We start from the raw sequence: 19,699 nt of genomic DNA, 5'->3' as shown, positions 1-19,699 counted from the left end.
GGCCACTGATCTAACTTATACACATTTATTTTATCACAGATTTTGTTTATCGAAAAGCTAAGCATTTTAAAAAAAGTGCAAAAAATTTTAAAGCCTTCAAATGCAGTATAGGCATCAAATTGTCTTTCAAATTAGATGAGGTCCAAAGTAAAACTAACAAAAGCATTAACTTTTGATTAAATTTGTATAAAGTAGAATTTAGTAAATAAATAAAATAGTATTTTGTTCTTTAAAAATAATTATTCAAAATTAAAAAGTGTTTATTGAGGTTTAGTTTAAAATATTTTCATAAATTCTCCTTCTTTCTAATTAATTTTCTTTATTTTTAGATATTAAAACTATTTAGTTGTTTTATTTTAATGTTTTAAGCTTGCATGTTTTCAATTAATAGTAAAAATAAAACCAGAATAAATAAAAATAATATGGAAGATACTTGCAAACAAGTTCGACGAAAGCTGCCGCCCAGATGGAGTGCCTCAGAAAATCACAACTTTGTAAAACTTTCCCAGAAACATTTTGAACAGAAAATTTCGAAACTTTTACAAAAATGTAATATATGTGGTAAGTATTTTTTTTTGTTATACTTTAATATTATAGATAGTTCTAAACTTTAGAAGTACTTTTTTAGTATAAGTTTTTGAATGTATTTACCTTACATTTAAAATTATATTTTATATAAATATTCAAAACTTCCTTATATTTAAAAAAATATAAACTATAAAATTTGATTACATATAACTAAAAATATAAGCTACTTGTCATATACAACTATAAAATAGTTATACTTTAAACGATTTTAAGTGAAGTTTTTAAACAACAGTTAAACTAACTTTAATTTATAACTCTAATTTCATTAACTTGTTCTATTTATCAAATAAGTCTTAAAACAAATTTAACGTACTTCAAAAAGAATTTAATTTTGTTGCAATTTACTTTGTAAATTTTATGTAAAAAAAAAAAAGTCAAATAAATATTTTAGTTTTTTGTTTTGTATACTTACTTAAGTGAATTGAATTATTTTAACTATAAAACTGTTTTCGATTGTTAACAATTTATTTACGTTAGTTTGCAACTATTATGGTTAGTTTTATAGGCATTTATTACATATAAAATGTTGAAAATGTTTAGTTTATTTGTAGTACAGTAAACTAACTTTAAATTAATGTTAAACGATTATAACTTTTATCTGAAAGTTTAAATTTTTCAGATCATAACAAACCAAGCGAAGATTCGACGATTTTAGATCTAAAGCTGAACAAAGCTTTGCTAAATAGTACTTTGTGCATCAAAACATGCAATTCGATTGAAAGTAAAATACATTTTAGAAACGTGGTCGCTATGTGTCAGCTGGCTAAACTTTTTTCGTTTACCAGCCTTGCTAACCGGTGTCTTTCTGTCATTGAACGGTGCTTCACGATGATTTGTGACACTGAAAACTTTCTATTGTTAGATTACGTTCCTCTTGCAAATATACTTTCCAGTTGTGAGCTGTACATCACCTCAGAACTTGAAGTGTTCGAATCGGCTGACAAATGGCTGGAATACAATGAAGTTGATCGCAGTAAGTATGCAGTGAACCTCTTATGGAAAGTTAGACTTCCATTGTTGTCAGACTACGCTGTGCAGTATCTTTTAAAAAAATCAGGTTCAATAACTCGAAGTCATCAGTGTGTTTCTATTTTGGAAGAATTATTGAAAAATAAAGAAACAATTTTTCATGGCAAGTCTACTAGCTTTTTTACTAACAGATACTGTAACCATCAACAATTTAGTACAGTTCTCATTTGTCAAAAGCATGGCACCACAGATAGCGAAAGTTTAAATGGAACTGTCAAGATATTAGACGGAGTGCAACTTAAAACAGCTGAAGTTTTGCCTTGGAAAACTGCTGCTCAGCATAAATGCAGAGCGGCCTGGTTGAACGGCGAGGTTTACATTTTCTGCGAGCTGAACGACAGCATGCGATCCCTTTCAGTTGAAAAGTATTCGCCCGCCACCAAAACTTGGTGCAAAGTAGCCGAGGCTCTCGATTACAACTTTGACAACTTTCATGCTTTTTGCCACTGCTCGTTCGTCGACAAGCTGTTTCTGGCCGGCGGCTACACGGAAAATATAACTGCCACTGACTCGTGCTCGACGTTCGACGCTAAAGACAACAGTTGGAGAGCGGTGACCGGAATGAAACAGGTCAGGGTTGGGGCGGGTTGCGCGGTGTTCGACGGCCAAGTCGTTGTTGCCGGTGGCGATGACGAACACAATACGGCTTTGAAAACCGTTCAGCGTTATGACGTCACAGGCGACGTGTGGCAGCCGATGGCGAGCATGAACGAAGGCAAAGCAAGACACAAGCTGGTCGCTGTAAAAAACAAGTTGTTCGCCATCGGCCACATTCATCGCTGTGAAGTTTTTGACAAGGCTTGCGGCCGCTTCGCTTACATCGAGCAACCGAAGAAAGGCCTTTGGACGTTGAAACATGCGATGTCGATCGGAAATAAAATTTTTGTTTTCAATTTTTTCAACTGGCACTTAGACTGTTATGACCTTGACAAAAAAAGATGGTTCAGAAAACCTAGTGAGGCTACTAGTAAACTTTTCGACTTTTCAATTGTAAAAGTACCTTGCGAATAAATTATATTAAAGAAAGATAAAATGTTTTAATTAGTTTAATAAAGTACAATGTAATTTTCATGTATGAAATAGAAACAAAACTTTTATAGGTTGAACAAAAAATATAAACCAGTGTTGTTTCTTATTGTTAAAAGATTGAGGGAAAAAAGCAACAGTGTAACGGTACTTGAAATTGTATTTGAAATCATTTTGTGTTTAAGGAAAACCCCCATAAAGAAACTTATGAAAATATTGATGTCATTTTAATACTTTTACAATAAGAAAAAACAATAAGAAGATAAAAAACATGTGATAAAATGTTAGATAAAATTGAGATTAGAGCTATATAAACCAGCGACAGAGAATTGTGAAGAGATTCTAGCCACGGTTTGCTGCATTAGTGTTTGCAATTGCTGTTTAATATAAAATATAACTACCAAAAATCATGCCTAGTTTTTATAAGTAGTATAGAAACCTTTCAGTACTATTTAGTTGTAAATTAAGTTTAAATTTAATTATGGTTTTTAGTTAGGTTGCGGGTGTGCGTATTTAAGGTTATAGAGTAGTGTACAACTTACTAAAAACCATAATTAAACTTAAATTAAATGACACTTATAGGTATTCTATACTACTTATACAAACTAGGCATGATTTTAAGAGGTTATATTTATATAAAAGAGCATATCAAACTCTAAAACATAAATCACAATACTTAAGAAAATTTTTTTAATAACGTCAAAACTTTCACACAAGGATAAAACAGTATAAAACCCAACAGGAATATACTGTAGCAATGTATAATTAAATAAAGAATTAATTACTCGGAATTAAAATCTAAAAATCAGTTGTAAGTAATAAAATGCTATTTAAAAAACAATTTTACAATAAACAATATAATAAAAAATAAGTTCAGTTCGGAACTCCATCTGGAAGTCTTGACAAGAATATCACTGCAATCACACTGTGGCTGGTTTATGTAGCTTTATCATTTTCTATACTATCATTTTCTTATAGTTTTTTGTCTTCTTTTGTAGGCATGCTTGACTATAAGTTTAATAAGTGTACTAAATTTCAATCATAACTTTAATGTGTATCTTAGACTTAGATATTTTCTGTTAGTGCTAACTTTTTAGCACTTTAATTACATTTATGATATACGTTAATGGTTTGCGTCATAATTTTTAAGGTACTTTGACTTTTTTACTTTCAATTTCAAATTAATATGTCTAAGGCTTGGAGTTGCTGTCATTTAAAAACTATAAACGTTATATAGAGTACTATTTATAGTTCAACTAATAACAGTAAGTATGGTTGCTTATGAACATAAAGCCTGTGATTTTTGTAGTTAGCAAAATGTTAATTACATTTCTATTCATAAAACTTTCTTATTTCAATGCTAAATTATAGTAGGATAGTATTAATCAAAATACTATTTATTAATATTGTAAAGGTCTGTTTTTGCTATGAAATATTAATAAGTCAAAAATTGACTACTCAGACATTAATTAATGAGTGTCATTCTATTTACGGTATAACTCTTAAGGTATTTGCTAAAGCTATTTAGTTTTCAATCCAAACTAAAATTCACTAGAAATCTTTTACAAGAAACGAAAAACAACTAAAATATACTATTACATTTAGTTAAAATTAGTTCTGAGTTCAACAGTGCACAGTATAATAATAAAACTAAAGTATATTTTAATAATACTAAAACAGTTTTATCAACTATACTAATATATTTAAAATTTAAAAATATTAAAAAAAAGAGTGGCAACCCACAGAACGACAATAAATAGCAACCCAGAAGATAGAAATTATATTCAATACAAACAAGCAACTGAGCTATCAAAATACATCCACACATTGAAGAACGAAAATAAGAATTTTGAATTGACTTGGACAATACTGGAAAAAGAATATGAATCAAGACCGAGAATCGAGACGTGCAGGTTGTGCTTGAAAGAAGCATTAAAGATCCTACAAGCAGATAAGAACTGTATTAATAAAAGATCAGAAGTAATGAGTTCTTGCAGGCACAGAAACAAATTTTTATTATTCTATTGGAATGAGTCTAAAACCTAATAATTTAAATATTTTTAGCATTTTAATCATCCGTTAGTTTTTTTCAGAATTTTGTTAAGAATTTGTTGTGTTTTCATTTATATTACTGCATTTAGTTTTTTAATTTCTTTTATTTTTATTTATTAATTAATACCAATATTTAGTTCACCTAATTATGCATTTTTCATTAAAATTTGAATAGTTAATGTTTATTTATTTTTTACGCATCAATGAGTTCAGATTCACATTACTGCCAATGTCTAAATGTTATTTACTGTTTTGAAATTATTTGAAAAGGTCGGCTAAGGCTCACCGAAACCAGGTAATAAACCAAAGCAGTGCTTAAACATTTGTTTTATCAACTATACTAAGAAAAAATATTTTAAGCTAATTAAAAAAAACCTTAAGAACCTAATAAACTACAAAAAATATATTCTAAATACAGTAAGAAAAATGATTAACTGATATAGTAGTTCAGTGTAAACAGCAGTCTTAATATACTATTTCCATATAGTTGGCGACTTGGTAATGGCGAGCGTCTTTTTAATTACGGTATAACTTTTAAAGTTTTTACTTAAGTTCTTAATTTTGACGCTCATTCGTATCCTTATTTCTATTTTTTTAATAATATTTTATAAAAAATATTTCAGCTTAAAGTATCTAGTTTCCTAAGTACTTTTTTAAATATCGGGCGAGTATAAATGTTAAAGAAGCCCATTAAAAAAGTGGTACATTAAGACTTTTTTCTATTTTTTTAGGAAATCTTACGATAAACAAACAGTATTTACTATTTTTTTATAGATATAAAATAATATCATACACATTCCTTATGCACGAGTTTTTATCAAACAAGTTATTTATAAAGTAATCTTTGATCTACTGTTTTTAGTATATTATGTTACATTTTGATAACTATGTTGATTTTCTTTCAATTACAAAAAATAATAATTAACTTGCATTATTTCCATGCTTATTTTTTTTTAAACTGAGTACTTTTTAAAATATTGAGCATTCAATTTTTTTATAACTGTAAGCTACATTGTTTATGAAGCACAAAAATATGCAAACGGCTGTTTTTAAAACACTTTCTTAGGTGGCGCTAAAAATCATAAAACGATTCAAATACAATTAAACTTGAATAGTTATCAACATTTTTTTTCGAAATAAAAGTGTATATAGCATATTTAAGTTTAATTCATTTATTTTGTAAGCTATTTATTTAGTTTTATATTTGATTAACTTGAAAAGTCGATATACGCACGAATCGGTGCCCACAATAGTTAACTATATTCACAGGAACTTTTTCAGTTGATATTTGATATTCGATATTTATTTACTACCAGGTCGAAATTTCTACTATATGATTTTAATTATCTAAAGACATAGAAATAAAGCGAATTTTAAAAGATAAGCACCCGTCTACAGTACGCACTAAAATACAAATTGAGTAAAATTACTTAATAAATACGAGAATAATGATTTTGCTTTTAAAATTTACTTGTTACATTTTTTTAAATGCAAATAGCGTAAGTTAGTTTAAAGGATGCTACAAAAAAAATTATAACACAAAGTAAATTTAAAACGTAAATAAACCAGCGTAATCCAAACTTAAATTTAAAAAACATGATAGTAACTTTAGAAAAAAGAAGTAATACTAATTGTTGTACAAATTTCAATTTAAATAAAACTCCAGCCTAACAAAATTGGTTTAACTGAGTTTTCTTATTACATAATTTATAAAAAAAAACATAGGTGAGATTCTAACAAAGAAAAAGCTTGGGCTTTTGTTTGCTAAGAAACGAACTCAAAATAAGGTTTGATTATATCACTTAGATTACCTGGCGACAAGCTTTCGGTTAACTGAGACCACTGTTTTGTTTTTAATCAAGCTTGTCAGTCGTCTTAAAAAAATTACTTGCAGTCATGGGTTGTCATGTTTTTAAACGTTAATGAAAAGTTTAAAAATTTTTACATTGAAGTTTAAGCACAACTGATACAATATACAAATGACTTAAGCATGTTGAGTATCTTACTGTTATTAAAATGATTAAAAGTGTAATTACAAATGATTATGTTATATATGCAAGTTTAATAAACAATTAAAGTATATTTTCTTGTATTATTTTTGTTTTTCAAGTCATCTTTGAGTAAATTTTTGCTTTTTTAATTTATACTTTAAGCTTATATTAAATAGTACATAACAGTTTTTACTAGTAGCAACTCCTTTCTTATGAGGTGCTGTAGATTAAAATTGTAAAGTAAAAATATACTTATGTTTTAATAATTTAGATAAACGCACAAAGGTTTTATAAAGAAATAGGAGTTTTCTAAGGATAAAAACTTTTAATATATCATTTCAAATACATCTTAGTTCGAATAAAAAAAATTCTTTAGAAACATATATCTCATACCTATATATAAACAGTTTTTGGTTATACACTATAGTTGATTTGAAATTTTTTGATACACATGAAAATAATAAACGTAGTCTATTTTAAATAAAGCAAATTAATTATTTTGCTGCTAAACAATGTTTTCATCATATAGTTAACGAAGTTAAATCATATCATAGATTAAGGAGAAAACGTTGAAATAAATTCTTAAATTTAAATAAGAGCAAAATAAAGTAAAAAAGTACAAAAATTTATCACTAAACTACTACTACACGAACAAAATTGAATAGATATATGTTTTCGAATTGTAATTAACTTGCAATTTACTTCATAAAATTTTTCTTCATATCATAATTAAAAACGAATTTTTTTCAAAGTATACTTAGTTCTGAATAAAAGAAAGAAAATAACAAAAGAACAAAAATCAATAGATTTGCACATTATAGGCAGCGAGATATATAAAAGGTTAATCAATTTCTGTAATTAATATCTAAATTATAATTTATTCAGTACCTTGATTAAATAAAAAAATATTCTATTGGGTATGAATATAAAAAAATCTTTAATACAAAAGTAGAGTAATATCTTCTAAAGTCAATTTATAATTAAATTTACAGCTTTATGGATGAAGAAGTAGCGAGGCCACTAGCGAGGATAGAAGTTCAATTTATTTAATGTACAAAGGAAGAGAAGTTTATGAGACAGATACACCTAAGTCAACTGGTTTTGTAGAAGGAGATACTATTAAAGTTTATGATATAAAATCGGATTCATTATGATTATTTGAAAAGTTGAAAATCAGTACATTGTGCTTTTACGTGTCAGATTGACTACAAAAGTTATATTTATTGGTTAAATTCTTATAAATTAATAGAAAAATTTTAGTTTGCGAAATGTTTTAGTTTGAGCTGTATACGGTTTAAGTTCTTTTGTTCTTCTTTGTACTTCAATACTTTTTGAAATCAGACTTTTGATATAAACTATTTGTCCAAAGTATACATTACATTTTTTATTGTTCTGTTTGACCTTTATAAATTGTTATTGTCAAGATTGAAATAATTTCACTATTAAACATGTAACATTGTAGAATAAAAAAAACACTTTTATATACATCATCAGTTGTTATGCTTCTGTCTTGTAATTTCATAATTTTGAACTACCCTACTTAATTTAAGTTTGCAAGGTTTCTAAATTATTTTCTATAAGGCTTATGTTACAAGTCTGAATGAAAGAAAGAAAGAAAAAGAAGAAGAAAAAACAATATGTTTGCACATTAAAGTCAACTTAACATATAAAAGGTTTATCATTTTTTTGTTAGTAAATATTAACATAACATTTTTAGTAATCTTGATCTAATTTAAGAAGTAGTTTTTTGTGTATAAATTTAAAGTAATAGCTTTTAAACTTTATTTAAACATATTTTTACAGCTGTATGGATGAGTTTTGCAAAGCCACTGGCGAGGAAAGTAGTTCAATTTTTTTCGTGTATAAAGAAAGAGAAGTTTAGAGACAGATACACCCGAGTCGATTGGTCTCAAAGGAGATAATGTTGATTTTTGTGATATAAAAGCGGATTTATTGTAATTAACTGAAAATTTAAAAATTTAAACATTGTACTTTTATACGTTAAATTTACTAAATTAGTTATGTTTATTAGATTAATTTTTATAAGTTTAAAGAAAAACTTTTTGCAAAAGTTATTCAGTTTGAGCTTTATACAGTTTAAGTTTTTATTTATTTTGTTTTACTTAAATACTTTATGAAATCAGACTTATTTGTATAAAAATGTAAGTATTTGTGCTAAGTATACCTTAATATTTTAATTGTTTTGTTTAACCTTTATAAATTCTTATTGTCAAAATTGAAATAATTTCACTGTTAAACATGTAAAGTTGTTGAATAAAAAAAACCCACTTGTATATACATCATCTGTTATTATGTTTCTGTTTTGTAATTTCATACTTATAAACTATCGTACTTTGTAGAGTTTAAAGATACATAAAAGTTAACTTAACTGAAAAGGTAAAAAATATTAATATGTTTTTACAAGTTGTTGATCACATGGCCTGAAAATAGTTATTATTACATCATAATAAGGTTTAAATATACACATTTATAATTATACGATCCATTTTTACACCTTCAACTATTCAACTTAGTATTTGGTTTTCCATCCAGTCTTTAAGTTAACATGTTATTCAAAATGATATGTTACAAATGGTAATAAAACTGTTTTTAAATTAAAGCATTTAGTTTTATCATCATTTTTAAACTAGTTATAATATTTCAGTGTTAATATATCTTGGTATCTAAACTGTATTACAAATAGTGTTAGAAACTTTTATTTAAAAAACGCATTATGGTGAATCAAACTAATTAACAAATACTAATTGAAATACAAAGCTTGAAAAATAAATATTGAAGACCGAAACCTGCATAATTTTGATGTGTGTCTAAATTTTAGCAAAATTAGCTTTTTAAATTAAAACATTTTCATATGTATCTATGATAAAGTTGGGCAAACACTAGTAAGTTAGTTTATACTAAAGCAAGGTTTTGTGAAATTTCGCAACTTTAAAGATTCAATGTGACGTATTGTCTATATATATGTGTTTTTCTTTTTTATTATCGGAGAGTCCCTTTTCAATGATTAATATTTGTCCTTTACCTAATATTTTATTAATTTCATTAGTCATATTACCATTCTGACTACAACTTATTAACTTTGATTAACTTATTATTCAAAAAGATATATACGAGGGGATTTAAATTCGGAATTTTTCTAAATTTTACATCGAAAGTTTCTTATGATAATTTACAGCTGTTGTAAAATAAAGCATAATTTAAAATAAACATTTAAGCTGTGCAGTGAGAAAATGTTTGAAGCAAAACATTACATCCTTAAGGCAAACACATTGCTCAACGAGACTTTTATTACATAAGACAATTAATTTTGTTCGTACACATTAATCAAATAAGTTTATTAATGTTTTGTTGTGGCTGTTTATAGTTTCAGAGCTACTTCAAACTTTTTATTTAATAAGTTTTGCTTATGATTAACACGGTAATTATAAATTTGAAACTGTTTTTGAATTATCTTACAAGATAAGTGGACTTTAAAGTTTGTACTTCGCATCAGTTATTTTAATGACTGTTTCCGTCAAGTTTAAAACAAAACGTCAACAATAATAAATAAGTTTAGATAATAAATACAGAAAAAGATATAAAAAGTAATAAAAACAGTTAGATAGTGTTAGACTTAACTTTGTAAGATCATAAAACTATTTATCACTTATTTTAATTAATTCTTTAATTTAAATCTAACTTTTTTTTTTTGACGATGCTAAATCCATTTAATTCGTCTAAAATAGTCGTTTTGTAAAAAAATTGATATTTAAAAAGTTTTTTTTTAAACCTTGCAATTTATTTAGAAATTCTAAAGAAATTGATTTGGTTATAGTTTACAGATAAAGTATGTAAACTTATACTCGTATACATAAGTAGTTGACTGTAAAAAAAAAAACACATACCTAATTACCATTATAAGCTTATAATTTAATATATTTTAACTTTTAAATGTCTAACAAAAAGACTTTATCTAAAAAAACTTTTATCAAAAAATAATAAAATAAGAATTTAAGAAATACTTTAAATTATATAAATAATTAAAATTAAATTGATAAAAAACTAATTTAAATATAAATATAACAAGGACAATTATGATCTAATAACTTAAACTTATTTTCTAAAACTGGCGTAGAATAGGATGTTTACAAAATATAAGTAAAATAAATTTTTTTGTTAAATCCTAAATTGTAAAAATTAATAAAATCAAAAAAAAAAGATTAGAACTTCAATAAAGGTAATTAAAACATAGAGTTTCTTATTTAAGTTGCCATAAAACATACTTAGCCTAATTTTTGACGAACTAGTTATGAAATGAATGCTTTGTGAATTCTTATTATTTAGAAAACTGTTTTTATTACGTAACTCTGATTTAGTTTAAATTTACATTAAGTTGCGAAACTGTCATACACTTTTCTATGATCCATACGTTTTTATTATCAATTGAAGTCTTTTTAATGACGTTTTTTCAATTAAGAATAACTTTAGAGAAATCATAAACACATTAAGTTTCAAAACCAGTAATTCATTGTTATGATTTCAGTTTATACAAAGTATAAATCAAACTTTTATTTCAATTTTGTAAGCTTGCTTAATTTGATTCATTTCAAAAAACAAATTTCAATTTAAATTTTTTTTGATTACTATCACTTAAAAAATTGAAATATAATATTGACTAACCTTTTAATGGTTAAGCTAGTGTAAGATAGATAGCTTTTTAGTCTATTACTAACTTATAGTAAAGTTAGTCTTCTTTCTATGTTTATTTGAAAACAGTAATTTAAATAATGAATTTTTATAAAAAGTGGTTAATGAGTATAATCTGTCACAAGTACTTAAGCTTTAAAAAAAACTTTTAAACTAGTAACAATTAGCTAAATATTACAAATGTACTTTAACAAGTTTATGTTGTATCAACTTATTGAAATTATTGTTTTGATTGAAGATAAATTAGTAATAATTTTTTGTAATAGCTTCAGTAAAAGTTGTATCTATTTACAGGTTTTAGTATAAATTCTAGTTAAGTCCTTACAAAATGGGTAATGAAAAACCTAAAATGGAAGAACCTATGGTTTGGAATGGAGTAGAAAAGGTTAAAACTGAACAAATTATACTAAAGTAGAAAATTTTTAACTTGTTTAAAATAACACATTCCAGATAATTTTACAAATTATATACTCAACATATATTTAACTAACATTTTTTGAAACAGGGTATTGTTCGGTTTGCAGACAATATACTTCCTGATGGATACAGAGCTTATTGCAAATAAAAATCTCCAAGTGATTTTGATTGTGATTATTATTATGTATTTTCAGCCAATGATGATGGCAAAGAAAATTATGTCAGGTTTGAGTAGTAAATTTTAATAAACATCGATTAGATTTAAGTTCATAAATAAGTAATATTGCCTACTTTAATTTTTTTTTATGATAACTATACATACTATTATTCCGCAGTTTTTACAATATTTAACTTTAGATTAGTATTTGTTTTATAGTTTATATCTTAGACCAATTTATGTTTTGAGCTTTATCTTAAAATGTTTGTTAAGTCCTGGTGTCGTTGAATACATATTGAGTTACTGAATGAATTATATTCGCTAAAACACTGAATTGAAATTAAAATCCCTTGGAGAAAAAATTAATCACAAGTAATTTAAAAAACATTGTATAAATGTATCTTATATTAGTAAGTTATGTGTTTGAAAAGAAATTGAAACTTAAAATTATGTTTTACAGTTGCATGTTTGTTTTAAAGTTGAAGTACATAACAAACTAGTTGTTCAAAGTAAATTAAAAACTTAAAACCTTAAATAACATACTTTAATATACTTAAAAAAATTAAAGCTAAAAAATAGTTTAACATTTAGCTTCGTATTTAAAAAAATGCATTTTTTAATAATATAGGTAATTTTTTTTTTTAATGATGGTTTTATTGATAGGGATCTTACACAACTAGGACTGCGAAATGATATTAATGTAGAAATCATAAAAGCAAAAAATTCAAATAAATTAAAGTTACAGCTCATGAATGCTATTTTACTTAAGCACAATGAAAATTTGGTAGTTCCCGATGAGATCCTTTTCAACACTTCTGCTACTTGCCTTTTTGGTCAACAAAAATTGTTTAAATTTTCATCTAATAATGAACTTCAACAAATAGAGGGAGTAAAAATTTACAAAACAGGAAATAATAGTGAACTAAGTTTTGACCATCAGAAAGCTCTAAGGTAAAGTTATAAAATGTTTTTACAAACAGTTTTTATCAATTTAACAATTAGTTCCAACATTTTCATTTTACATAACTAAAACATTTGTTAACTTTTAGTTAAATTTTATTAACTTAAATAATTCTAAAAATTGTAGCATATCATTTTAAAACAACCAATCCGAAAAATTTAACATTAACTTTAAACGCTTCAGTACTTCAAATATTTTTTTACCAGCTAAAATTTAGTTAAGTTAGTTTAACATAATTGCATTAGCGATTAGATTCTTTTAGTTTTTTTTTTTGCAGCATGAAAATACTTAGATTTCATTAAACTTTAAAAGAATCTAAATTATGTTTCAAAAAGAAAGTAATTGAAAAATTTTTTAATTGTTCGGTGTTATTTGCAAAGAAAGTATTTTTCGACGCATTGCAAAAATTTAATTGTTTACTACAATTTTTTCTAAAACAATTTATTTAAATCTATAAAGATTTCATCTAATTTTCATTTATTCACTTTAGTTTTATAACTATTACTACATTTGAAAATGTTTTCAGATTTGGATTTATAGGGTTCTCTACTCAGCTCTGCATGATAGCAATAACTTTAAATGAAGAACTTGTTAAACATCCAAATAGTCAAGTAGTTTTTAATAAATGGCCAAAACATAACCTTAACTACAAAATGGGGTTATTTTAAAATTAGAAGTTTATTTAATTTATCAAATAAAAAATAAAGATAAAATCACAAAAATTGATTTAACTTGTTATTAATAAATTCAGATACTTTTTATATTCAGTAATTTTTGTTTATAGACGATTTAAGTGTTTGCTTAAAGTCCTAGTCATTTAAAACTAACACTTAGACATCTAAAATAACCTTAAATTTATCTAATGCTCAAGTACAAATCTTTCAAACAACAATTTACTTAGGATAAAAAATCAGTTAGCTGAATTAGTACTGAAAGATAAAGATGATATAATCGAAGAATCAAATGTAATTTTTATAGACTATGGTTTGAGAGATTTTAAGAAGGTAGGTTCTATTATAAAATAACAGTATTACAAAATTCTATTGTTTTTTGTTTTCTATATATAAATTATATAAAATATATTATTTTATTATAGATCTGAAAAATAATGTTTTATTAAAAAAAGTTGTCAATTAAGAATAACTTAATTAGTCAAGACGAAATTTAAACTGTAACTTTCAACAGATCTACTCAGAAGTACTAAATAAAATGAAAAAAGATACTGTTTTAGTTAATATGACAATTGATCTAGGAGAAAAAAATTATGTAGATCTAGCTAAGGTTGTTTAAAAATATGAATTGTAACATAAAATTTTACGATAGCATTTTAGATAAAATCAAAAAATATTTAATAACAGACTTGTTAAATATTTTAATTACACCCTAAAAACAAAACTGTTGTTAGTTTCTTATTTTTAAATCAACATGGTTCAGTTTAGAAAAAAAATAGTATAACAATAAGAATTTATAAATTAGTTTATATTTATAATTACTTTCTCTAACTAACTCTTAAGATGTTTTTAACAGGAAGCGTTATGTAAAGATGTAAAATGGCTAAATTTAGCACTTATTAGTACACAAGTTGATATTTGGAGAATGAATGCAGTGATTATGTGTGATGGTGACAAAACAGCTTTTGATTTTTGTTTGACTCCATTCCGACATTTTACTAAATTAGTTTATTACTTAGGTAAGAGTTCAAAATTTTGCCTCTGCAATAATTTTTAAGTTATGGATTAAAATAATCTAACTGTATTAATTAAAAACTAAATATACTTAAATTAGTTCGATTAAAGTTATAGAGATAATAGAGAGTGTTTTAATGAAAGTAAAATTTTACTGCCATTGTGTTTCACAATCTTTATTTCAATTTTTAGCGATATACTTAAATAAATATTTTTTTAACATTTATAAGATTAAACTGGTCATTGTAACTAAAATTCTTTAGTTGTTGCTTTGAACATAAATTAGAAGTAAAATACAATATATAGATAAGGAAGGTGACTCCATGAAATACAAACTAGTAGTTGATAGTATGAGAGCTGCATACAATTTGAGTTTAGTCGAAAACCAACACATACTTAATAAATCAAATGTGAAAACGCGTAAAAAAATTGAAGAAGCTCTCCAGGTCGTTGGATTAGAAAATAATCTTCAAAAATCTACCAGGGATGTTTGTGAAATGGTTGGTTATATATTGTAAAAGATACAAATACTTACACTTCGAAACTTTATTCAAACTTATAAATAAAATAAATAGAACTGAAATATTTTAATTTTAGCTATAGAGGAAAGTAGTTATGTTTTTGTATTAATAAGCTATAATAAAATAAGAAGACAAGACTTACTTTAAAATACTCAAATAAATTTATAAAAAATGTATTTTGTTATTCTATTTAAAAAAATGTAGAAAAGTAGTAAAATTCAATAGATTTTTTTTGGGATGGCTAATAAAAAGTTCATAAAAATTTATGGTTAGAAAATTTAAACATAAAACTTTAAAGTTGATAAAATATGGTTGGTTTCAAATAAAGTAAACAAACTTGTTGTTTGTATATTCAGTTAAATTTCTATTTAATTAATAGGAGATGTTGATAACAAATGAAGAAGTTAAATCAAGTATTTCTGCTTACAACTCGCTTCACTTTAATGGTGATAAAAACAAAATTACGGAAAATTTGGACGATAGAATACTATCAAAAGCAATAGAAAAAGTAACATAATTGTAAAATGTATTTGTTGAATTATGATTAAAATTTGTAGGTGTTAATTTAAAAAAAAATGTTTTGGTTTATTATATATTAACCGAAAAATAAATTAAAATAAAAACTTGTGATATTTATTGTTAAAAGAATAACTAATAATTTCAAAATTCACCGTATTTACTAAAAAACTTTGTAGCTTAAAGAACTTTTCATATAATTAATTAAAAATTTAGAATTATTTTATCGAACGCAATGTTTAAAAGTGAACTATCTATTACGTAGATAATTTGCTAAAAAAAAATATTATTTTATATTTAAGACTCCTTCAGCTTGTTACAAAAGCTGAAAGGAAAAAATTATTCATTTTTTGAAATTATTTATAGATAAACGTATCATACTTTACAGGAGTTGAAAAATCTAACTTTAAATTCAACTGACGTATCTGATGATTTATCATTGATTAGTAGTCAATCTACATCAAACCACAATCAAAACACAACAACGAAGTAGATAAATAACTATCAGAGTTTATTATAAATTTTGATTTTTTATCTAAAATTTTTAACTTTAATAACTACAAAAAATAACTCATGAAAAATACTACAATAAAATGTTTTAGACATAATGCTTAAGAAATAAACCAAACTTATAAAAGTTTTATAAGTATAAGACTATAAAAACAGTTTTAAAAATAATATATATTATTTTATTATAGCTGTATTTAAGTCGTGCAGTGCTTTAACATTTTAATAACAACAACTTTCAATTCAACAATAAATATAAATCTTTCATTAAAAACAGGTAAAATTTTTAACAGCTCAATAACTTAAATTATCAAACTAATTATCAAAAGTTTTAAGCAATACAACAAATTTAGTTGTTTTACGGAATTTTTTATCAATAATTTTAGTTAACAATTGAATTCGTAATAGTAAATACTGTAATATAACTATTATAAGAAATAATAAAAAAAAACTATGAATATAACAAGTAAATACAAATATACTAGGATTATTAAGAAAAAGAAAGTCAGAATAAAGAAGAAAAAGTTGTTACCCAACCTTAACGAAGATCCGGTAGAATTTTGGATACCTAAAAGGTATTTTTAATTATTATTAACATGTAGTATACATTTTTATAACTAATATCTATTTTATTTAGTTGTTTATTACTTTATTACTTTATTTACTTTTTTAATATTTGAAAAAGTAGTAAAGTAACATATTTATTTATAAAGTTGAAAAAAAAAACAGAATTGAGAATTTTTTTCGTCCAAATGCTAAACCTTTAAAAGGTTTTAAGAAAAAAGGAAAACCAAAACCACTGGTTGTTGTGAATATATCTCGCCGTAACCTCTTAAAGAAATAAACACGTTGGTATTGCAAATGTATTGTGATCTGTAGATTAATTTAAAATTATCATTTTTTACGTTAATTAATTACCAATTAACATTGTACTTTTTACGTTAAATCGACAAAAAAAATTATGTAAAGTTGATTTAATTTAATAAGTTTATGTAATAGTTACAGTTAGTTAAATGTTTTAGTTTAAGCTATATACGGCTTTAGTTCTGTTGTTTTTTTTAACTAAAAAGCTTTTTGTAATTAGACTGTAATTTTCACTTTAAGTATGCAACTTTTTAAAATAATAAACTATATTTGCAAATAAATCATATTTTATAACTTTTCTGTTTTGTTGTTTATTTTATATATTTTAATGATGTTTTGTTAAAAAACATCAAAAATAATTAACAACTCAGATTTACTTTGTTAAACTTCAAAAATGCTTGAGCAAAAGCTAAACTAATGTAATCTTAGTTCTAATTGTTTATGCATGACTTATACGTTTAACTTTAAGTGTGGTTATTTTTTACAAGAAATCAAGAACAAGTGTTTTATGTTTTTAGACATGTTTTAACGACTGAAAACCAACACTTGTTTGAATTGCAGCAACTTTTAACTGAAAGGCGTAAGAAATTTAAAATTACACAAAGCAAGTTTAAGTTTTAGATTAAAAAGTTTAATAATAAACCACGCCGAAAACCTTTAAAGATAAGGTATAAGACAATAAAAAAAATTTAAGTATACTCTATCATTCTATTAAGCTTGTGAAATGAAAATTACAATATATCAATGACCATTTGGTTTTAAGACAAAAACCTTAAAAAATGGGGTTATGATTTTTAATATTCCTGAAATCATCATTCAGAGAGTTGTGATTCACAAGCATTTATTGTTAATAACGTTAATAAGTTTCTGGTTAACACTTGCACGAGAAAACACTGGGAAGCATCAATTTGCGATAAATTATTACGTTTTTTTATGTGCATGGCAAATTTACATAATCTAGCTTGTAAATTGCTCGTTTGAATCAAAAATAAAATCATAGTCAACATTGCTTATAACTAAACTAAATATTAGCGACTCCGAAGAAACTTCGTAATTGAGCGCCTTATATAAAGTAGCAGCTTAGTAAAGAGTTAATACGGTCGTAAAAAATATTATTTATCGTAAGCAGCAATAAAAAGTATAAAATTCTTTTATAGTTAGTAATCTTAATAAACAATCATGTTTCCAAAAAAAAATCTTTAGATAACTAAATCATTTTCATCTCGAATCCTTGTGTCATCATAGATCGTTAGGCCTAGGTGTTCTCAATTTGCACGAACCTTTGTTTGCGTTACCTTACAAAATAAAGTCGTCAATTTTCGCTGCTAACGAGATGGGCAATAAAGATATAGACTTGAATAATGCGCTTTACAAGGTAAATAACAGCTATAAAATAAAACAATTCTTAGCTTTGAACATTTTTTCTCTATTGGGTAAATCTCTGATAAGTACTTTCTCCTCCTCCGAGCATGGCGACACTCAGTGGATTATTCTAAAATTCTTGTTGCCTGTTACAGGTTAGTCATTAGGTTGACTAATTTGATTGGTTGTTGCTGGTTGCCATGGAAATTTTTCCGTCGTGGTTGTCATGGTAGTTTTTGGAAGAGTTGTTAATAGAAGTGTCGCTTTTCTCAGAACCCTTATCTTCTTTAATCGAGTCGAGAGAAAATCTATTTTCATGCATCTGATTTAACGAGAAGGATTCAGTAGAGACGCTATTTTGCTTTTCTGTTGTCTGCTGACGTCATCGTCGGTATTTTTTTTCCCCATTTTTATGTTTTTTCATGATTTTGTTAATGTTTGTTATCTATTTTTTATTTATTTTTAATATCACTGTTACCACTAACTCTTACCGTCGGTCGGTAATTATTATCTTTCTATATAAATTATTACTTTTATTTGTTTTTTTTTACTCTCGTGCAAAAATGATTCTTCGCGTAAAAGTGACCCTTCTTCAAAAGTTACGCCATGCAAAAGTGTCCTCTCGTGCTAAATTGTTGCTCGTGCAAAAGTGACCCGTTCCCGTTTAACATACTTAATAGATTAGTTTATATTGTACTAGTACTAAAAAATAATAATTCACAAATCACCTTGACTTGTGATTCCGTCATTTGCAGACTATAAGCTAATCTTGCCCTTTCAGGACCTACAAGATACTTGCTCTGTTCAAATGTCTTCTCAAAAGCGAAGATCTGCTGTCCACTGAACGTCGGTCTCGTGTCCTTCTTTCTGACAAATCAGTGAATTTTCACTTGTTACGTCATAATTTTTAAAAACGTGTTGAGTCATAATAGTTTACTGGTATATGTTGCTAAAATATTTATACTACCTCTTTTTTTTATTGAGTTATACTTAAATAAACTGCTATATCATAACACACATTTTGCTTATAATGCTTATTGATTACATTTTAGCAATTTTGAGTATTATACTAGTTAGTAGTTTTTCTATGTTATTTATGCTAAAAAAGTTTTATAAAAAAGTGTTATAATTTAGATATTAAGCTATAATATTATCCGTAATGATAGACTTAGCAGAAGGGAGGCGTTGCTGTGATTTTTGAAAGTTCTTTTAATTTAGTTGAAGTTGAAACTAACGTTATTTCCTCTGATGGTTTTTAACTTAAATGTTTTGATATGCTTATTAATCGACTAAATATAAGATTTTATGTGTCTACA

The 19,699-nt window shown here is 25.3% G+C and overlaps 1 protein-coding gene across 1 annotated transcript; it reads left to right on the top strand.

Moving 5' to 3' along the window:
• The first annotated feature begins 1,416 nt into the window (after nt 1-1,416).
• On the top strand, nt 1,417-2,628 carry LOC145838997 (kelch-like protein 36). Its single transcript, XM_082946613.1, has one exon. It carries the CDS (start codon nt 1,417-1,419, stop codon nt 2,626-2,628), a length of 1,212 nt encoding a protein of 403 aa, XP_082802739.1.
• The last annotated feature ends 17,071 nt before the right edge of the window (nt 2,629-19,699 follow it).

Source organism: Thalia democratica, chromosome 6 (assembly GCF_965202585.1).
Source record: "Thalia democratica chromosome 6, ktThaDemo2.hap1.1, whole genome shotgun sequence".
Lineage (NCBI taxonomy): Eukaryota > Metazoa > Chordata > Thaliacea > Salpida > Salpidae > Thalia > Thalia democratica.
Note: the sequence above shows the minus strand (reverse complement) of the source record. Positions and strands in the feature narration are given on the sequence as shown.